The sequence below is a fragment of the Plectropomus leopardus genome, chromosome 5 (genome assembly GCF_026936395.1).
Source record: "Plectropomus leopardus strain MGB_pleo_1.0 chromosome 5, ASM2693639v1, whole genome shotgun sequence".
In the NCBI taxonomy this organism is placed as follows: domain Eukaryota; kingdom Metazoa; phylum Chordata; class Actinopteri; order Perciformes; family Serranidae; genus Plectropomus; species Plectropomus leopardus.
The window spans coordinates 30581299-30603412 of NC_142180.1; the positions used below are offsets into that span (position 1 = coordinate 30581299).

The following is a 22114-nucleotide window of genomic DNA, read 5'->3' on the forward strand; positions in this document are numbered from 1 at the left end:
CTATCCCTTGCCAATCCTTTACAGTGCTGATGTATATAGGACAATGGGAACATGGGATAACTTCGTATAGAGCTTGGTGCTAGTGTTAGCATGATAAGGAAAAATGTAAGCAACCTGCAAATTTACATCTGAGGTTGTCACGTGTTGCTGCTTTGCACAGGACTTGTGTGTCTTCATCTTATGCTCTAGGTGTCCTTCTGTATCTGCTATTTACGCTGCAGGATGCTGTTGTCATGATGTCAACACAAGCACATGGTGGGATTACACTGCACGTAGTTCTTTTTAGACAACAAAAGCACATGGCAACTAACACCGCAACGTCAACAAATGTACATGCTGGCACAAAAAGTTAGGATGGAAGCACATGGTAAGGTGTAAAGAAACCCCAAAACATTACACTCAGGCCGCAAGTGAACACCAGACTAACCTGACGCTGTTCTGCTGTGTTTCTTGCGGATGCGATGGGTTTCGTCTAGCTGCGTTTTCATTTGATGTGGTGGGTACCATCTGGCCGTCCACTGGCATATAATAGCTTTGCAACTGATTCTGTCCAGAAACGTTTTTACCTGATGCCATCCAGTGGTGTTTCATGTAGACGTGAAATGTGTCTTTTTGCATTACAATCTTATGCCAAAAGCATTGTCAAAGCTGCAACATTTTATGAGTTTGGAATGAGAATGAATTAGCAACGTGGTTTTATTTTTTATTTTAAAAACTGTGTTTTCATTTTTAAGATCTAGATCTAGATCAAGATCTAGAACTGGCTTCTTCTCAGTGGGAAATGCTATACGGACAGTGGAGCAGGAGGAAGAGTGCATCTACTCATGGACCAGAGGCCTGTGCTCATCACAGACCGAGATGTATTTTTAGCAGTTCTCCTCGGCTGAGTTATAACGTTAGCTAGCTTAGTAATGCTAGTTGAGCTAGCAGTAGATGCACACCTCCATCTGTGCAGTGATACAGCTGATTGGTGTAGTTTGGTAGAGAGAAAATAGTTCTCATATGAAACTTTTACAACAAGGTCTGTGGATTATTTTGAGTAACTAGGTCATGATTTATGGAAAGAGACATTGCTGTTGTATGTAATATATTTTTTGGCAATTTGAGCATCAAAAGCTGAGTACCGTCAGGTTCTGTTATACTAGAGAGAAGGCAAATATCTCTATGGCTGATATCAAACCCGCTGCAGCTCAAACTTTAACAATCTAGATTGATAAATGGCACCACAGGTAAGAGGAAATCCTTAAAAGAATAACTAGAGCAACAACAGACGGGACGATCCCACTGGAGAGGCTCGATGTTGCAACAAACTATTGATCCCATGCCAAACATCAAGGAGTGGCTGAAAATGATTTTCACACTGAAAAACGTAGGCTGTCTGACGCTTATGGCTGCTAGTGATGGAAAACTAATGCAAAGAGGGAAAGCACCTGTATGGTTGAGGCTGTGTAGGTAGATTGATCATGCCCGTACACATAATGCCCCCTTTGAGCTGGCTCTTGGTGAGGAAAAGGCAGAAAAATTGGCAGCGAGCCTGGAAGGAGACAGTTTCAGCATTTTTTAGGCTGGTTTGAACAGTCCAAGAGGAGAAAAAACATTGTCTTTGAGAAAATGCACTTGACTGCTAAGGCTGACAGGGTAAATAACAAGTAGTAAATAGCAGTCCATTTCATTACTTTTTATTTATATATCAAATTTACAGTTGTTAAATAAAATGGTAATGTGCATGAGAAAAAAAGGAAGAAAAAAAATCTGTTTTGTTCATCCACTTATTGTGATCAGTTTGACCTGGAGACGTGATCCCTCTAAGAGATTTCCAGTGTATCACAATGTTTATATTTAGTGAACTTTTATGGATGATGTGCTCTATAGTACCCTCTGACAGAGCAACAATGGCCACTTTTATGAGATGTGACTTGCACTCTTTGCACTGAACTCTGTACCTTTATGTTGATACCGTTCCTGTAATTGTGACCTACTGTGCTAACAGTTTGTTTTAAACACCGTAACCTCAGAAAGTGCAAAGGGCAGCACATAAAAGCCAAATGGGGCTCAAGACAGATTGTTTTTAGTTTTTATTTTGAACATTATTGAATTTTCAAGTGCTGGTCATAACCATATAAACATGTGGGGGGAAAAAACAATACAAGCTTCACTAATTCAATATTTGCTGCAGGCCTTTTGTGTCAGATGATCATTGGCAGCCATCATGAAAATGAGCTTGATGTGGCATTACTCCCACAACTTAAGTCTTACAAAAGATGAGGTGGAAGCTATACATTTATTCTCTTCTTTCTTTTGTATGGTGACTGGAAGGGGTTGGAGAATATGACTTTTTAATTGAATCTACACTTTATTTTTATCAGTTCTTTCAAATAAGGGAGGCAGATGGGAGGAGGCCTGGCGACAGTCCTGAATCTGGTGTTTTATGGTGTTTTCACACTTGTATGGTTTCAGTCCTCCTACTGACTCAAATGCCTCAGCAGTTTTTGCGCATGTGTGAATCCTTCAAACAAACTCTGACCCGTCTGAAGAGGTTCTTTTAAAGAGGACTACATGTAAAATCACCCAACGTGTGGTGAGAGCGGGACCTTCAGTGAGGGTTTGGGGTAAATCCCTGTGGGTTTGAGTAATAACTGTGGTTTCAGGTCAACAGCAGTTTCGATTATAACAGGTTTCCACACAGGTAGCTAAATGAAAGAATATTGCATTTGCATGTACAACCCGAAAGTCTACAGTGACCATTGGTTGGACCGCAAATCTCTGTTTTGGTATTTGCATAACAGGATGCTTCAGTCGTTGGCTGTTCATCTAGATGTATTTTAATTTAGAAAATAATATTCTGTATTCAAATTTTGTCAGAATGAGTCAGTGCTCCAGTGATATTCTTTTTGAAATTCAAAAATGATTTAGAGAGATTTGTAACTCTTTTACTTTTTATTAATTAAGACATGACCTACAAATCATGGTGGTGAGTGAATTGTTGAAAAAAACTGAGCAGTTGCTAGCAGATGAATTAAAATGTTATAAAATAATTCCTGTGCAAAGCATGTAAAGTCATACCTGCCTTTTGGATGAAATCGCTACATTGCTTCCAAAGACAGTCACACCCAAGAAATATCCAAGAAGCTGCGATTTTATTTGTTGTGCGCAAGAAATTAGTTTGTGGAATAGTTTATGGTAAGAATGTGGTTTTATCTTACTATATAGTTATAGTTATTGATGTTGTAGTAGACTATTTCATTTTTATCTTTATTTTCCTCACAGCATCAACTGTGGTGATCATGGATGCAGTTTTAGTGCAAAAGAAAAGAACAGTATTGCTCTTTTCAGTATCGAGTTCAGTATCAAGCATTGTTCCAGATTTAAAAATGTCCTACCTTCATTATACAGGGACACGTGATCATAAATCCAGCATGTGTGTGATTAGATAGTTGGGTTGTCTATTGTCCATGCCTCTGGCTACAGAAGCAAGTTTGGTAAAAAACAATGTGCATAGTGTCATACCTCTGTGGTTTAGTAGACAGTAGTCATGACTAATATATTTGTTATGTCAAATTGCAAACAAGCATTGTTTAGATTCCCTCAAAAAGTCCCTTAATTACAGTTTTGTAATTGCAGCTTGGCCGTGAAAATAATACAGGACTTGGCATGCATGTGACTACAATTAAAACGGTGCTTCAGGAAGCTCCAGGTATCAAAATGTTCTTTGAACTAACGGCAGAGACAATCTAAATTTTATTATTGAAACCTGCAGCACTGGTTGTTTAACTTCTGTCAGGTTTCATGTATTCAATGTAGGAATCGGCTTTCTCTTGAATCCAATGTTCTATAACTTCCATATAAATATGTAAACTGTGAAACTAACAACAGACCAAGTTCTCACTGTGAAGATGATGAAACTGAACACAAGCGAGATAAGAAATTCACAAGACAGGGCTGTGCAAAGAGAACGGTAGATAAGCAGTTTTTGTGTGTTGGCTTTGCGTCCAGTCATATCTGAAACATGTCATCAAGCATGCGGGCAGATCGGACTGAAGCCAAGACGGATATAGAACAGCAGTGATGGTGCAAGGCGTCTGCTCAGTGCGTGTGGGCGGGACAATAACAGTGATGTAACACCCGGCAGTTTCTCTCGTGGAGGAATTTCCTGCTAATTGGATCAAGATAAACGAGTAAACAGAGACTGAGAGAGATAGAGACAGGTTGTTTAAAATGTCACTTTCATGTTTCTTTGAACATCCGTGTTTCAGTCGAGCTGTTTTGCCGCCCCTGCATTTTAGTGAAACAGGTTGCACAGTTAGTTGGCAAGGGAAAGCATGGTGTGCTAATAGAGTCTTATTGTAAAGAAATTGTACAGCCTCACTTGTGCTTCCATGTTGATAATATAATGCAGTTTACTGACATGGGGAAAATGAAAAAGCTGCAAGTCATAACAAACACCAGAGATGGTAATGTAGTGGCTTCAGGTGTTTATTCATGCTCTGCTTTTAAACCGAAATAAAACTACTATTTCCAGGACCAGAATAACTCTGTGCTTGTCGGTTCAGGTGCAGCAGAATTGACACAACAATAGATGTGCGTGAGAACGAACATAGGCATTTGTAGTGTAAAAATAAGTAAGTAATTACCAATCCAGCCCCTGAGATCGAGCATGTATGAATGGTGAGGAGAGAGGTTGTGTTCCTTTACCTGCCAGGACACTGACTGACCAACAGAGACAGTTTAGTTTTTTTAAAGCAAGTTTTAAAAATTCATTATCAAATATGAACTTGAATTTGAAACATTGTCATCACACAACACCTACAAGCATGACCGTGTCTTGTATTCCACAAGATATAAATCAGATGTTTCTCTGGCAGAGACTGCAATAAGGCGGAGATTAAAGAGAGAAGACAGTTTATTCATTAAACCAGTTTTGCTGTGAGTGTTGAGGGATTCCCTTGGCTCTCCCTGTTTGCTTTTTATTGCACATGCAGGAGGCGGAGTCAACTGAACGTGGGATTCCCACTTTCTATTTTAGTGTGTGGGAAGACATGTGCTATATAATTAGGTACAAGGAGTCAATCTTCACAGGAAACATCCCAGTCTGCATCATGGAGAGACATCACACAGAACAGGGAGAGGCTCTGGTGGAGGTCAGGGTGCTGAAGGACAGTCTGGAAGCTGTAACTCGACCAAAAAGTTCACCTGCGGACAGCCGTGGCTGTTTCAAGTGTACATTTGCTTTGGCAACAGTGATGGGGTTCATCGTTGTGGCTCTGGTGGTGGGCTTTATCCTTCATTTATTCATGTTCACGCCATCATGGAACCAGGTGAGTAACATCTCATAGCATTGATTAAAAGTTCTCTAGGCGTTTTTCACTTTTATCTGTCAGTGTGCATGCATGTCTGATCAATCTGCCTTTCTACAGGATGTCCAACAATCGACTGATACAGCAAAACTCAACATGACCTGCAAACTAAAAAGTAAGCACAATGTAAAACTTCAAGAGTTGATTTTATTTTAAAAAATTTGAGGAACTTGATTGCCTTGAGAAATGTAAGTAAATATAACTAAGAATTGTGATTTGTGTTATCTTTATATCTAATTGTTAAGTTTACTTAGAATTAAGTTAATTTATAGAAATGTTGTGAAGTTGTTGCAACTTAAAAATGACATACGATCAATCTTTCTAAGTTTTGGCAATTCAGTAAACCAAGTATACTGCGCTATACATCTGCCTTCTGCTGGTTGCAAACTAGTCAGTCATATTTGTATGTTGACATGTTGACTAAACAGAACTCTTCTTCATTAACTTCATTATTGCCAAAATCTTCTTTGTCAAGATTAAGTTAAATCAGATTAACTTGTTTTACTGAAGTTACTAACAAGAAAGAACAAAGTAATTTCAGTTGTCATTTTTATGCTGCAACAATCTCACAGTTTCATGTATACTTAACACTTATATAAATAGTAAACATAGATAAAGTTTTAAAGTTATATTTACTTTCCTTTTACAAGGCAGTCAGTGTCCAAGATTATTTTAAGTAAAATCAGCTTGTCATTTGCTTCCAACCCTCCTAATAGGTTGTGCCTTTCTTGGTGTGCTGATGGAAAATATTTCCTTTTCCTCCGCAGTGAGCAGTGAACATGAATATGACATCTTCACTGCAAATAAACTTGCAACCTACTTAATCTACGGATGGGTGAAGTTCTCAAATGACACCAGCGAAGAGGTTATCCTCATGCATACGATGAAGAAAGACCGCTTGATAATCCTCAAGAAGAAGAGTAACGAGGAGTTCTTCTTTTTGGGAGAGAAGTTCATGTTGAGGAATGGTAGCAGAATAAGCATTTACTTCAAGTCTAACTACACAGACAGCTCGTTCAATGTCTATGAACTCTGACCAGCCTGAAATCACTCTGCCATCATGTAAAGCAACACAAACTGCAGTCAAGGCTTCTGGTTCACATGTGGCTGTATTAAGCGGTCAAACACTTTGATGTGGATGTTATGCAACTTCTCCGAATTCTTGTGCACTTATCAGAGGGTAGTTTCATAAACAGAGAAGGAATTCAGAGCTGTGTAGAGAGTGAGTGTGACCAATGAAATTTCTCAAGGACAGATGTGAATCTTCTTGATTCTTCAAACCAAAAGTGCAGTTGTGTATTTTAATACGACTTTATCCAACTTACTGTGAATGAGCGCTGACGAACTACTGAGTTCTGATGGAAGTGTCTATGTTCCTGATTGCCGCATTAAATTATAGTAGAAAGTCCTCACGGATGAACCGCTTGTTTAATTTTATCTATATCTATATCTATCTCTCTCTCTGTATATATATATATATAAATATATACACACACACACAAACGTATATATACATATATATGCATATATATATTGACAAAAAATTACAAAGCCAAAACATGTCTCATAACCTCAACTGTAACTCATAATGTGCTTAACTTTCCTCCCACCCATTCAAGTGTTAATTGCACTTTCACAAGAAAGTTTCTTGTTAGTCATTTTCATCTCTCTGATTGACGGTTACCTGTGAGTGTGACCAACCAGGTGGGAAATGCAAGTTCCATTTCTCAATCACTGTTTGTCAAATTAAACCATCCCTAAGACTGCAAGTGAAAGCTTTTTTTTATTTAATATAGCTGTGTTGTGGATAGAAACATTCTCTAGCCAGTGAATGTCATTTAAACATTGAACATACTTCGAACATTTGAACACCCTACAAAACAAATTTGTGATTTTTTCCCTTGCTATGTACTGTAAATAAAATTAACTTACTATAATGTTGTAATTATTGTGTCTTTGTCATTTAGTTTTCTGTTTTCTCTCAAAATGTGTATTGTTTTATTGACACATAAAAATGATAAAATCACATATTTTCAAGTATGTCTTACTGTATAACCCACAATCCAATCTGTATTTTGCTATAGCTGTTCCTCCTGTCTGTATACAGTCTGCAAAATCCCACAAAAAAGCATTTGTAAGTTCATCTGAAGCTAACTTTAGGCTTCAGCAGTGTGGTGTATTATGCTCAGTTTCTTAAAGTTCCTAATTTGGTCAGGCAAGGAAGCCTCGAAGTTAGTGGTCTGGGGATGTTTAGGCCTGGAAGACAAATGCGAGAATACTGGCACCAGGCTAGCAGTAATATGGAATAAGGCTCCTTCCAAATAAGGAGATACTTGTGGGGTTTTGTGATTGATCATAGCAGGGGAAGGGTTGCTTTACAGACAAATATATTGATGCCTGTACGTATATAAGAGACTTGCATGAGCTGAAAGGGAGAGATTCGCATTGGTCCCGAATCCTCTCCCAGGCAGACCATGGGGCCTGGTGGATGCTGAACTTTGTTGTAATAAATTGATTATTATGCAACCGAGTCGGTGTCCGCGGAGGTTTCTTCATCTTCCACACATCATTGCTACTTAAAGAGAAACAACTACAGCAGTTTGTATTTAACAAATCAAGTGGGTGTCAGTAATAGTCCTGATTTGTTTTCAGAGAGGAGCTGTTCAACTTTATGGCCATTCAGGATGTAGTTTGTGGTGCTGTCTAACTGTATTGTATCGTACAATTAAAATTTTTATGACCAGTTTTCAGCATTTAAAGATAGACTGAATTACAATAGTATAAGTTCTGAGACTACGACTTTTTCTATGCAAGAAACAAGGTACATTTCTTTCAAATTTTTGTCACAAATTTGTCAAATGTGCCATTACCTTCTCCAAGATAATCCACCTGCCTGACAGATGTGGCATATCAAGATAATGATTTACCAGAAATGTTACAACACAAGTGTTGTAACCTTTGATTGGTCACAGTAAAAGTCCAATCTAAAATCTGCTGTTTTATTTCACCACAAATGTTCAAAGTTTTAAGGGAGCATGTCATCGGCATGCTGACTGTCCACCAGAGCTGTAACCAGTGAACTAAATGTTAATTTACCTCCAGTTTCCATTAATTTGGCAGTAAAACAAATCAGCCCAATAGCCGCAGACCATGTGTAACCACACCAGTTCAGGACCTCGACATGCAAAAATTTCTGCACAAACTGTCAGAATCTATCACAGGAAAGCTCATCTGCACATTTTAGTGTGGCCTGTTAATGTGACCAAGCATACCTTAAGTCTGCAGATGTGAGGCTGGTTGGATGTACTGCCAAATTTACAGATATGACAGCTCTGGTGGACATTCCTGAAGTCACCGCACAAATGGCATGCTCCCTTATAACTGAGGGATTTACAGTCCATCCAGACCCCTAAGAGCAGCTGATCAGTTCCCTTTTTGTTGTTATTGTTTTGTTTTTTTTAGCTATTTTGATTCTGTTTTTATTAATTTATTGACTGATGTGTTTGATTGATTCGAGTTTATGTACTGAAGTAAATCTGTTCACTTTTTTTTTTTTTTTTTGGTTGGGTTGGTACCATCATGCAGCCCACCAAGTGTTTGGTGGAGGAAGAGATTAGAAATGGATGGCTGCCATGCGATAGAAAATTAACACTTTAATAGCCACTTTAAATCAAAAGTGTCAGTTTGGTAATATACATAATGTGTTGTGATTGTCTTTTTTAAATCCTCTTTACTGTCTGCTATGTCATTCAGTCTTATATATTACGATATTATTATGTCTATAAAGGAAGCTAGACAGCCATTAAACAAGCCTGATGAAATGTACAGAAATCAAACAGTTACCGGCACAACACCTTATTGTTACACACCCACATACACTTGGTCAAAAGACTGCTTTTGCGAACTGTAAATCACTCTTGTTCAAAGAGGAAGTGAAAGTCATTGTGATGCAATATTTGAAGGAACACCTTCAGTTCCCCCGCCCCAGACATCTGCCCATTTGAGTCTCACTGCATAACCAAAACCAAACACAAATCACAATGTTTATATTATCCTGCAGAGAATTTAATCAGGGCCAGACTGGGAAGTACAAAATGGTCTTTAGGCAGGGAAGGTAATGAAACAGTGTGAAAGATTGCATCAACAAGTACTTTGCATGCTATGATGTACTGTCAGACTGAGGAAGACTAATAAAAGAGAGAAGAATTACAGAAATCAAAATAATAGAATATCAAAATAAAATGGAAAACAACTGTACTTTTTAATTCATTATAATGATTATTTTACAAAGTGGTTTAAAAGGTAATCCTAGAATTATCAATTTAATATTTAGTATGAGTGAACCACACAAGTTAATAAAGTACATTTTTTCACCAAGACAGAGAGTCATTGAAGTATAATTGTTTGTTTTCAGTATTATACTCAGATTTATTAATTTAATCAATGGTCAGTTTTATCGATCAACAAAAGACAGTTATGCTCAAAAGCCCTTTCATAATAATTTCTTCATTTCATTTTTTAAAAAATGTTATTTTACTTTAATTTCATTTACATTGTCTCATGTAAGACCACATCCACAAACACTGAGCACAAACAATTATCATAATAATAATAATAATAATAACAGCGTGGCTAGAGTACAACAAATGTTACTTAAAACACACAGAACAGAATTATTGAAATAAATACATGTATAAAAAAATAAATATGCCAGCCTTGATCAGTGACTGGTGCTACAGGTGCAGCCAGTATTGGGTAGTTTGCTCAGCCCAGACAATACAGGTGTATGGGAATCTTGCGGGTTATGCAGAAACTGTATCTGTGTGGTTTATATGGTTGAAACTAACTGTTAAGGCTGAAGATCAGTTCATGTAGTAGTGGGAAAGTGAGTTGACACTTTCTACTACTTACAGTAAAGGTACCCTTTGGCAGCTGTGCCCCTGTTGAAACACATCTGACCACGTGGTCAACAGTGTTAAACGGTAACAATTAGGTTTAGGCAACAAAACCAATCGGTCTACTGGGTGAAAATCAATGTTTGATTGAACCAATTACCACAGTATTATTGTAATAGCTTTGCTGTAACCTCAGTAAATAAGCCAGCTCTGGCTGCTGCTCAGGAGGTAAAGCAGGTCGGCCATTCATTGGAAGATCGGTGGTTCAATCCACGATGCCTCTAGTCTGCATATAAATGTAACCTTGGGCAAGATACTGAACTGCCAAAATCCTTGTGACAGTGTGTAAATGCACATGAATCTGATGTGTAGTGTTGAAATACTTTAGACTAGAAAGGTGCTATACAAGTGCAGATGCATTAAGCACCAAATACAGAAATCACTATGTTTTGTTAACAGTACGCGTGTGCCATCATATCTGATACCCATTGCTTGGAAAAAATATTCAAAGCCACTTTTTGAGTTTGCCTAGTCTCTTAGTCTCAGATATACGAGATAGTGAGATAGAGCAACATCACTGTGCAACTTTCTGTGACTGTTTTTGAAACTGAGAACAATGCTCTGGGCAAGATACTGAACCCCAAATTGCTCCCAATGACTGTTCCATCGGTTTATGAGTGTATGTGAATGGTTAAAAGCTGAGTAGCAGGTGGTACCTTATATAGTAGCCTTGGCCATCACTGTATGAATGTGCGTGGGAATGAGTAAATTTGACTAGTAATGTGAAAGCACTTTGAGTGATCAAAATTTACTAGAAAAGTGCTATACATGTGCAAGTCCATTTACTAATGCTGCTTATTTATGTTACCTGCCTATATTCTTTCCACCATCCATCCATTCATCCATCCATCCAAAGTACTCCAGCCATCCCTCTCCTTAGCAATGCTTTCCAGCTCTCCCTGAAGGATCCCGTGGTGTTCCCAGGCCAGATGATATATATATAATCCCTCCAGTGTATTCTGGTTCTGCCCGGGCCTCCTGCCAGATGGACATGCCCAGAAAACCTCCTGCCCAAGAGGCATTCTGATCAAATGCTTGAACCACCTCAACTTGCCCTTTTCGACACAAAGGAGCAGCGGCTCGACTCTGAGCTCCCCTTGGATGTTAGAGCTCTATCTCTAAGGCTGAGCCCAGAAACCCTACGGAGGAAACTCATTTCGGCTGCTTGTATCTTCAGTCTCATTCTTTCAATCACTACCTAAAGCTCATGACCATAGGTGAGGGTTTGGACTTAGATGGACCAATTAATCTAAAGCTTTGCCTTCCAGCTTAACTTTCTCTTCATCAAGACAGCTTGGCACAGTGCCAGACACCACACCAAACTGCCTATCCATCTCACGCAGCATTTCACAAACTATCTCAACCCAGAGGGGGCACCACCTTTTTCCAATAGAGATCCATGGCCTCAAATTTGGAGGTGCTGACTCTCATCTCAGCTGATTCACAGTTGGCTGCAAACCACCTCAGTGCATACTGGAGGTCACAGTGTGAAAAAGCCAACAGAAACACATCATCTGCAAAGAGCAAAGTTGTCCACACATCAATACTTCCAAATCTGAACAGGCAAGTTGTGCCGCTTCACCTTTAAATACTGCTGCTCTGCAGCTGGTGTCGATTGTCATCTACTGTCTCATCTACGTCCGTATCAGCATCTGCTTTCTCTGTTGAGTATCTCTCCATCGCAGCTGACATTTAATTGCATATTGGAAACTATCAGTCTACTTGTGGCTGCTGGTTTCCTGCCCATCACCTGACCTCCTTCCCCGTCTGCCCTACTTCCTATTACTCATTAACCTCACCAGACTCAACGTAAAATGTGACTGCTGTCACTTTCATTTGCAAATGTACAAATGTAAAGACTGACTAGGAGGAATATCTCTAAGTTATGAAAAGTAATATATGTGTGGGACAAACACTGTTTTTTAGGGAAAGCCAACCTATATTTCCAATATTCAGAACCTACAAAACAAAGGAAATAATATTTCAATAAATCATAAGACAGATCCTGCCAAACCTCTGCAACTTGTTTTTTAACTCTCTTTTCGTATGCTCACAGGTTGAATCTATTCAGGTATGTAAACAGCCACCGTGCGTGGGTGGATAGGGCAGGGCTTTCACCACTTATTGTTTGCTTTTATGTTAAATTCAGCGAGGTAATGTTCCTGTTTGTAGTTTTCAACCTATTCACTGTATCATGTAACAGAGATGTTTTTTGTTTCCTATTTCTGCTGTGTAATGTTAAGTTTTTTTTTTGCCTGATTAATAACCAAATATAAAAAAGGAAATAATAATAGACAAATTAAACATATCCTACACACTTTATAGACCTGTCTCACAGCACTTGTCACACAGGTTCAGCTCATAACAAAAATAGTGGGTGCATACCATAAGTAATAAAAACCCACGGTACTGTGGATCCTGAAACCAGGCCAAGTTTGCCTGGCTGTTTCTGTGAAGGTCAAACCTGCATGGATGTAGTGTATAACATATTTGTTTTTTTCTGTTTCAAGCCCAATTCTTGACAACCAGTCAGCTCATTTGAGACTGTTGGAGGATAATTAAATGAGACATTTCTGTGTATCTTGAACAATCTTTGCCATGAAAATCTAATTGCATGGAACAGATTCATAACTTATGATATTTACATTCTGTCTGTCAAAATGGGATTCAAAATATCCACCATGAGACTGATCATTTGTCAGTTTGTCATTTGTCATTTGTGTCGGTCACTTTTCCAAAATTCCTTTCTCACTTAACAAAATAGTTCAACTTCATGAGAAAAAATTACATAAAGGAGCCAGTTTGCAGATGTCTACTAACTTAGTACTTAACCTGAAAGACTATCAATTACTTGTGCAAACAAAGAAAAGTTTAACTTTAACCGAAGCTTCAGTGAAGTGATGGAGAATGGCTGCTCTGACAACTGCTCTTCAGAACTACTGTTGTTTTTCAATGCCTTTTCTTTCACGGGAGATATGATAAATTTGGCATTTACCCTGCAGTCCTCTTAAGCTTTCACAGTTGCGTCACTGAGAGTGATCCTGCTGGGTTGCATCACTGTTTGGTTTGGCAGCTGCTATGCTCACACCTGCAAATCTCTCCAGAGGGCAGTACTGCAAGGTAGATCATTGGCAGGAAACACCCAACCATTCAGACACTTCCCACACACCGTGTCTAAGGAAAGCCTGCATGATAGTCAGTAAGTGTTGCCAGCCACATGGCATGCAAACCATTTATCCTGCAGCCATCCTACAAATGGTGTTGTCATGACAGTATCATTCAACCATCAGGCTCCTTTCAATCCTGACTTCATACAGCAGCTGACTTAAAGGGCTGCTACCTAAATTAGCAGTACTCTCTTGGTGTACCAATTAAATCAACATACCACATGTAATTACTGCTAATTAACTGAGGAAATGATGTTGTGTACTTAGAATTCCCTGTAATATTTTAGCCACACTGATTATGTGCTGTTCTTTTGGTAGGTGATTTTATTACTTGCAGCCCCTACCGGCTGATGCCTTTGGAGCAGAAAGCATAAAGAAATCCTGAGAACGCAGAGTGTTGTCCAGCACTTTTCTGTGTGATAAAGACACAGTTTGGGAATGGTGTAAGATTTGCCTCACATAAATGTGTACCAATGGCAAAGCCTGCAGTGGCTAGATCAGGCCGTCCTACCTGAAAGTTTACAGAGTAAATAGCGAATAGAGTTTACCGTTTGATAACTGTTGTAGTTTGGGTTGAGAGATTACTCACTGCAGGAGATTCATCTGAATGTAGTTTTATTTCAGCAGTAACACAATAGGCAGTAATCTCAGGGGCATAACATGGACATCTGAATATGAAGAATTGCCCTCGTAGTACATTCTTTTTTACATGCAGGGTGCAAACTAGAGGGGAGCCATGGTGCAACACGCTCAATCTCAACGCTTTGGTAAATCCACAGTTTAAGTGAAAATGCAAAGTACAAATATTTTCAACAGTGTACAACAACTTTGCAGGCAAATCCAGAAAAAATTTTTTATCAAAAAAAAAAAAAAACTGCAACTAATAAAAATACAGTACTTTGTTTAAAATATTCATCTGGAATTAAATAAATCCTTTCATGATGGTTAATTCTTGTAGGCTGTGAGGAAGTTTGTGAGTGGTAAACAAAGCAAACATTTAAAATGAATTAAAACATTCTTCATCTGTATAGCTTCAAACATGGATTTGAGATTTGAACATGGGATATTTGGTTTGGAATCTTCATCTACATGTGCTGCCGTAGTCATTATAAATACTGCATAACCAAATACAGCGACCAGGTGTTAACCTTTCCTCTCTACCTGTCTTAGCTGATGAGCCATTCAATCTGAGCAGCACATACAAGAGTTAAAAGTACGAGAACATCACTTTGACTAAAACATAAAACTAAAACCCATGCAGAACCGTTTATGAGAACTGTTTAAAGAAAAAAAAACATCTGTTGACTTTGTGTAACAAGAGCCTTCATAGAAATGTAGTGAAATCAAAAGTACAATTTAGTGGAGTCAAAGTAATAAGTTAAAAAAAAAAAGAAATCAAGTACAGCGCAGGTACTCTAAAACTGTACTTACGAACAGTTAAGTACAGTACCTAGGTACTTTGTTACTGTCCACCACTGGTTGGGGTTCAAAATTTAAAGAACAGCTCTACAGCTTTGTGCTGCTCTGTGAGGACAAATCTGAACCAACAGTAATGACTGGACTCAGTTTAGGAGTTCAGCATCATAACCAATTTTTTGGTTTAACCTATATGTCCTATCTTGTGAAGCATTATTCTCTCTTACACTCTGCTGAATGTTGTCATCTGTGTCATTTCTTTAACAGTATTAAGTTGATAGCTATATATAGCATTTTTTGGTCAAACGTGTAGGCTTTTTTTTTTTCCAACAAAATGACCTCCAGGGGTTTCTGTATTACACTGGAGGTGTTAAGAGATAATCAAGTGGAATATCAAACCACCTTGCCACGTCATTCCCCCTCTCCTCTGTAAGTTGACATTTGCAGTAAAGTTAAAAGTGCGATCATGTGTGGTGTGTGAAGGCATGACTTTAGAGTCAGACCTCCGGTATGATCAGATTGTGAACTTAAAAAAGCTCTACTCAGGAAGAAAAATCATAATGACTCAGATGTCTGATACAATATCTTTCCATTAGATAAACTAGGACAAACTCTGACTTTTGCTTTCAATAATTTAATCTCATATTGATCAGGTATTTGTAACTGCAATTGCTCTGTATAGGGAGAGATGTTTTGATTTGGATATGCAAAGCGTGTGGCTTTGACCCCAGAGAGCGTTCTTCCGCTCTTACAAACACGATAGCTTAACCACGACCCAGACCTTTTAGCTGCTCAAACTTCATATTTTTGCTGTCAAGTGGCAAATCATTGTGGAAGCCTCTTTAGGCTTGTTTTGGCACGGACAGATAACCTATATTGCTGTGTAGGTGTGTGGATGTTTAGCTGAGTCTTTCATTTCCTGAGAATCAAAACTTATAAAAACTGCAAGTGAACAGAGCTTTTGGAGATCTCAAAAATATATGGACTCAAGTTCAGGACCTGTCTTCAGTTTAGTTTTACATACCACTCTCATTAGTAATTTTCCAAAAACTAGATCTCTTGGGGGTGAAACTTGAGGGTGTTGCAAATATGACATATTCCAAAGAATGTGTTGATTAGTTTTTGCATTATTTGTCGTCCTCACTGATTCCTGTAAATCATTGCACCCATTTCATAAGAGAGGGCACTGATGATTCATGGTAAAAAACTGGGTGGAAGCTTTAGCATCTACAGTTGAAATAAATTACAAATTATGATATGGTGCTTAAAACTTGAAGTAAATTTAAAGTTTTAAGCATCACTTCCAGTTTTGTATCATAACAATGTGGGTAGTACTGTATGTGAAAATGAACTATGGTAAACTTCCCTCCATCTAACCATCCTGCAGCAAAAGTCACTGGCTCTCAGGGTTATTACTTGAACTATACGCTGTACTTCAGCATTTCCGCCACCCATGCACTACAGACACAGATACCTCTTGCCCACTAAAATTAGTGTTTGCATGCAGGTTTTTCAAACATAATTAAGCTGCTAAAAATAGGCTACAGAATGCTTTTCCATTGTTTTTATATATCTCTTAATTATTAAGTCTCTCTTTCAAACTTGGTGCAGACTAATTTGGATCAATGTTTTAGCACTGCTTAGGTGGAGATGGAGGGTAATTAGTGGTGGCGTGTCATTGTATCTTGCTGGTTAAGGAGCTGCTATTAGCGCCTTCTCCCAGGTGTTGTGTTCCCATCAATGCTAATCAGAGCCGGAGGCACTAATACCCATGACCACTGCAGTCATTTGACGTGGGTGTGAATGTCAATTGTGCACTTCCCCATTGCATTAAAAAGTCAGATGTTAACGGATGTTAGTCATTTTTTGCTTGTGCAGTTGGTATGAGGACTAAAAAGACTAGAAGTGGATCAGGAGACAGACCTGACCCCCATCTCTCTGAAACTTGGACTGAAATCCAAACAGACATTAAAACTAGGCATTGCTACTCAACTATAAACCAAGGTCATAACCTTGGTTTATATTTGAAAAAGGCAGTGTAGCAACATATTGCTACACTGCCTTTTTCTCTCCTAATATGTTTTGAGAAACATATTTTAGTGGCCTGAGCTGAAACAGCGACAGTCTGTGAACAGGGAATGGACGCCATAATGTTTCCCACATTTTGAAAACAGAGATCAAACAATAAAACTAAGCAGCGCTGATCAAATATAAACCAAGATTCTGTTACTGTGTTGCCTCAAATGTTTCAACTTACCATTTAACTGTAATGCAAGGTTGTTTGTTATCTGCCTGCTTCCAAGTTTGCATTGCATCACCTACCAGTGGAAATGTTTTTTGGTCTGTTGCAGTGCAATTCATTCTGATGGTTGTTGTGTTCTATCTCTAAAGTAAAAATGAATGCCACAGTCCCTATGTAGCATTGATTTCAAAAGTATGTCCATATTTCCACTACATAGACAGCCTTGTCTTATGAAAATCCCTCCAGAAGCGACATACTTCTTTAACAGAACTTGACTGGCTTCACTGCTTTACCCAATGGTAGTTCCTAAAACACCCTCAGTGTGATTTATATTTGACCTCAGGTGACATTTAAGGGTTTTGCTGATTCCATGCATCACCAACGACTTCTTGTGAAAAAGATGAATCAAATCAAAGTGTAAGACAAGAACATTTAAGTAGGAGTAAGGAGTTCACTTTTCCCTTCTTGTGTATCTGGGAAAGTCTGTGGTGTGCTGCTCTATGACCGCCCATCTGATCAGCTTTACACAAACCCCCCTAATGTGTGTGTGTGATTGTGTTTCTGTGTGTGGTATAAATACGTTTTACTTTTGAGCGACTGTGGGAGATGACACTGGAACATAATGTATCTGCTGGTATCACAGGGTCTGTCTTTTCCACTGTGACACGTAAACATCCCCTTCATTACACCACACAGGTCAGCTGACTTCCTGTATCACTGTCTGGTGCTCAGGGCAGGTGAACAAATTGTCCATACTCTGTCAGTTCACCCACACAGTTCTGTCTTAGATCTCACAGCAGGTAGCGACACGTTTGTGTTGCCTCACAATGGTGCAATTGTTCTTACTCTTGACTGATACCTTGGAATCAAAGATCTTTGATCCTTGATTCAGAGTCACATGCCAATGAGAGAGAATCAGTTACACAATTTACACCGTTTTTCCACTCATTGCTCATCCCATCACCCACTCCCTGTTTGCAGGAATCCACACTCCAAATGTGATTATTACTGTATTTGGTCATGTATGTCTGTGTCTGTATGTATATGTCTGTTCCTTAATCTTGTACTACTGGAACTGTCAGCCTAATATTTTTTGAGCACATTTTAGACTGTATGCTCAGAGACCTCTTATGTTTGCAGTGATTGGTGATTCGCAATCCAAAAACCAACAACAAGAAAAATCAACAGCTTGTTTTATTGACTGTTTTATACTGTTATTGACAGCTGAATCCTCAATCCTCGCAAGGGGCTGCAAATAATCAACAAAATCATGTAGCAAAAGGAATATCCGGAAATCGGATGGGGTAAAACCAAACCCTTTGTCACAAGGCCTTTGTTGTGGCCCAAAAACTGACATCCGTCAAAAGGTTTGGTTTCATTTTGAACTGCAGCATCGGCAAAGAGTGATTAAATATGCAAAAAAAAGAGTGTTGGAAAGGATATTGTGGCAGACTGGGTGTAGAGACATCAGTTACTGAAATATGGCAAGCAGTTCATCGTATGTCAGGAGTTAATAGAAAAAATAAAATGGCAGTTTTAGAAGATGAGGGAATTTTAACATCAAGCGACTTGGAAAAAGAAAAACTGTTAGAAAGTGAATTTAAGTCTGTTCATAGAGGAGCTAACATTGGTGAGGAAGGGATAAAGAAAAAAATGAGACCTGAAAGCAATACAAGTACAGACTTGAAATAAATGATCATTCTGATGTTTGCAATTTATATTTCAGCTATTATGATGCTGAAGTCTGAGGGCGTATGCTTAAGTGGATTCAAACATTTTTTGATTATTCACCAAGGATTGTAAATGCTTTCTCTGATGCTACAAGCATTGATAATGAAACATCCCAAGAAAGTGTAATTAGTCCGGTGTTTGTTTGACATAATGATAAATGACATATTTCAAGATACTGGGTCTGCCTTTGTACAGAGGAAAAGGAAGAGGCAGAAAATATAAAACAAATAACGGAACAAATGCAGGTAGCCCTAACCAAAATAACTAGCTTAAAAAGTGGGGATTTACGATCTCAGTGGATAAATCAAAATATATAATATTTGGTAACAAAAAAATTAGATGTAGAAAGTTTGTATTGGGGGTTTTGAGTGTTGGCCAGTCATCAAGGACGCTGTAACAGCAGAGTGGCAGAGACTGTGGGAAACTGAAAGGGAGGGTTGCAATTACTTTTTGATTCAGAATAGTGTAAATACATCACAATGTCATTTTGGCAAGGACAGAGGGCAAACTGTGATCATGACCAAACCGAGAGAGAAAACTGGAAAACACAAGGATGGACTCTCCGGATTTCGCAAACAACAACAACAAAAAAACGTAAAACATGTACTGATGAAATGCAACCTGTACAACGAACAAAGAGAACAACTATATACAACAGAAAGAGAGAGAGAGGGAGGGAGGGAGAGGGAGAGAGAGAGGGAGGGAGGGAGGGAGGGAGAGAGAAGAGAGACAGAGAGAGAGAGAGAGAGAGGAGGGAGAGAGAGAGAGAGAGACAGAGAGAGAGAAAGAGGAGGGGGAGAGGAGAGGGAGAGGGAGAGAAGAGACAGAGAGACAGAGAGAGAGAGAGGAGAGAAAGAGAGAGAGAGAGGGAGAGGAGAGAGAGAGAGAGGGAGAGGAGAGAGAGAGAGAAGGAGAAGAGAGACAGAGAGAGAGAGAGTGGGGGGGCGAGAGAGGGAGAGAAAGAGAGAGAGGGATTTTCATGTGTGGTTTGAGCTGACTGTAGTTACATGCATTGGAGTTACTCTAAGTTATGAGGAAGCCCAGGAGGGGGGCAGCTGTGATGGGGACTGGTTTGGTGTTACAATGATGTGAGACCACACTCGTCTCATAGTACTCACAGTCTAAGCGACACACACACACACACACACACACACACACACACACACACACACACACACACGCGGTGACGGACAGGTGAGGGGACGGACATCACGGCAGTGAGCGGACACACGCTGCAGCGACGAACTGTCTGATCAAACTAACTCATGTGAATCTCACAGGCCACCAAAGTGTCCGTTAACAGACTCTGATTTCACCGAAAACACAGAGATAAAAGTTCATACTAAACAGCTAGTCTGTGCATTATATCAAGACCGAGCTAACACAGATTAGCAAGCAGCGTGCAGGACCATGTTTATGTGTTGCTAGGCAACAGCTGCCACTTCCAGCGGTTGCGGAAATATTAAATAATTAATTAAACAAACAAATAATCTGTTGTCGCTTGTTACTATAAACAAATCAAAGACGAATGTAGAACTGTTGTATAAACGCAATGTCACACTCGAGGTCGTGTGTTGAGCTGTGTATGCTTAATTATTGTTGTTATTGTTGTTGTTATCTAACATATTTGTTTTTAGTTTGGCATCATTAGTATTATTTTGTGTTCTTCCAGTATTTTAAGTTTTTAATAATTTAGAAAAGAAAGTTTTTTAGGTGGAGGCTTTGAATAAGCCCTTTGGATTTTTGCCTCTCCCTGCACTGTATATTACCTGTCTTTCTTTTTTTTCTCAGTATGTTTTAAACTGTGCAAAATGAATAAACACAAATACAGATAAATACAAAATATCATCACGGCTGTGATTATCTTTGACCTACGACCGAGTCACAGCTGGGAACAACATCACTCCCTCTCCTGTGATATTGCTTTAGTATCAGACACCAGAATCCAGAGAGTAACTTTAAGTATTTTACTAAATCCCTCCGAGAAGCAGCTGCAGACTGACCTGAACTTTTTATCTTCCACAGGATTACTATGAAACTGACAGACATTTAGGATGATACCAATAGCGACCTGTGGGTGGCATCGATAGTCCAGATTACCGGAAATCTAAAAGAAGAGGAGGAAGAAGAAGAGGAGGGGGAAACAGGAAGTAGGAAATAGAAAAACATTGAGACTTGAGAATAGTGAACAGAGCATAATGCATCCATGGAAAAGAGCATGATAGCAGTTATATGGTTTCTCCTCTTGAATTAAGCCCAATCCTCCACGTGAATCCCACTGAAAGCAATGGCTGTAAGTTTTGGATGTTCTTTGCAAGAAATTTTACTTGGTGTTTTGGTGCAAAACAGTTAACATAAAGGAAGAATACAAATTTTGAGTATAAGACACAAGATAAAAATATAGAATCAATTTATAAAGAACACAAAATGTATGTACAATGAGTGCAATGGAGGAATTGAACAGTTGTGCAGAAATTGGAGTTACAGTGCAAATATCTCTTAAATAAATAAATTAATCTACAGTGTGCAGTGTAAACAGAGAAAGTCCAGTCCAGTGTGCGTTAATGTAACGCATAAAAACTGCTTTGGCCTCACATTAATAAGATGTTTTCAGACTCCGGGGCTGGATGAGAGCCTGTGTCATGTGGATGTTGGGCCGGAGTATTGTTCATGATGGTGACAGCAGAGGGGAAGAAACTGTTTGTAAGGTGCAAGGTTTTGGTCCTGATGGACCGCAGCCTCTTGCCACAGGGGAGGGTCTCCAAACGTCCGTGTGGATGAGAGGGGTCGGACAAAAATTTTACCTGCACGCCAAGAGGTGCACAGGTCTTGGAGAGTTGGAAGATTGCAGCCAATCACCCTCTCCGCAGCGCGGGTAATACGCTGCAGCCTGTTCTTGTCCCACGCCGTGGCTGCAGCGTACCAGACTGAGATGGAGGAGGTGAGGAAGGGCTCGATGATGGCGGTGTAGAAGTGCGCCATCATTGTCTTTGGCAGGTTGAATTTCTTCAGCTGCCGCAGGAAGTACTTCCTCTGCTGTGCTTTCTTGATGAGGGAGCTGATGTTCAACCATCTCCAATGTCTTCAGAGCATTAAGCTCAAGGTTGTTCTTGCCGCCTGTCTTTTATTCCCACTTTGTTCACTATGGTGCATCTCTACAAGCAATTCTATGTCGTTTTCAGTCATTTTTAGGAGAAGTCAAATTTCGACTTTTTTTTTGCCATAGTATAGTGTTGCCTTTGTGGCCAT

The 22114-nt window shown here is 39.1% G+C and overlaps 1 protein-coding gene across 1 annotated transcript; it reads left to right on the forward strand.

Moving 5' to 3' along the window:
* The first annotated feature begins 4938 nt into the window (after window positions 1-4938).
* Window positions 4939-6618, forward strand: LOC148189597 (uncharacterized). Its single transcript, XM_088077289.1, has 3 exons — window positions 4939-5315; window positions 5415-5469; window positions 6122-6618. The coding sequence occupies exons 1-3, from the start codon at window positions 4974-4976 to the stop codon at window positions 6388-6390; spliced, it is 666 nt and encodes a 221-aa protein (XP_087933415.1). The 5' UTR covers window positions 4939-4973; the 3' UTR covers window positions 6391-6618.
* Window positions 6619-22114: the final 15496 nt, after the last annotated feature.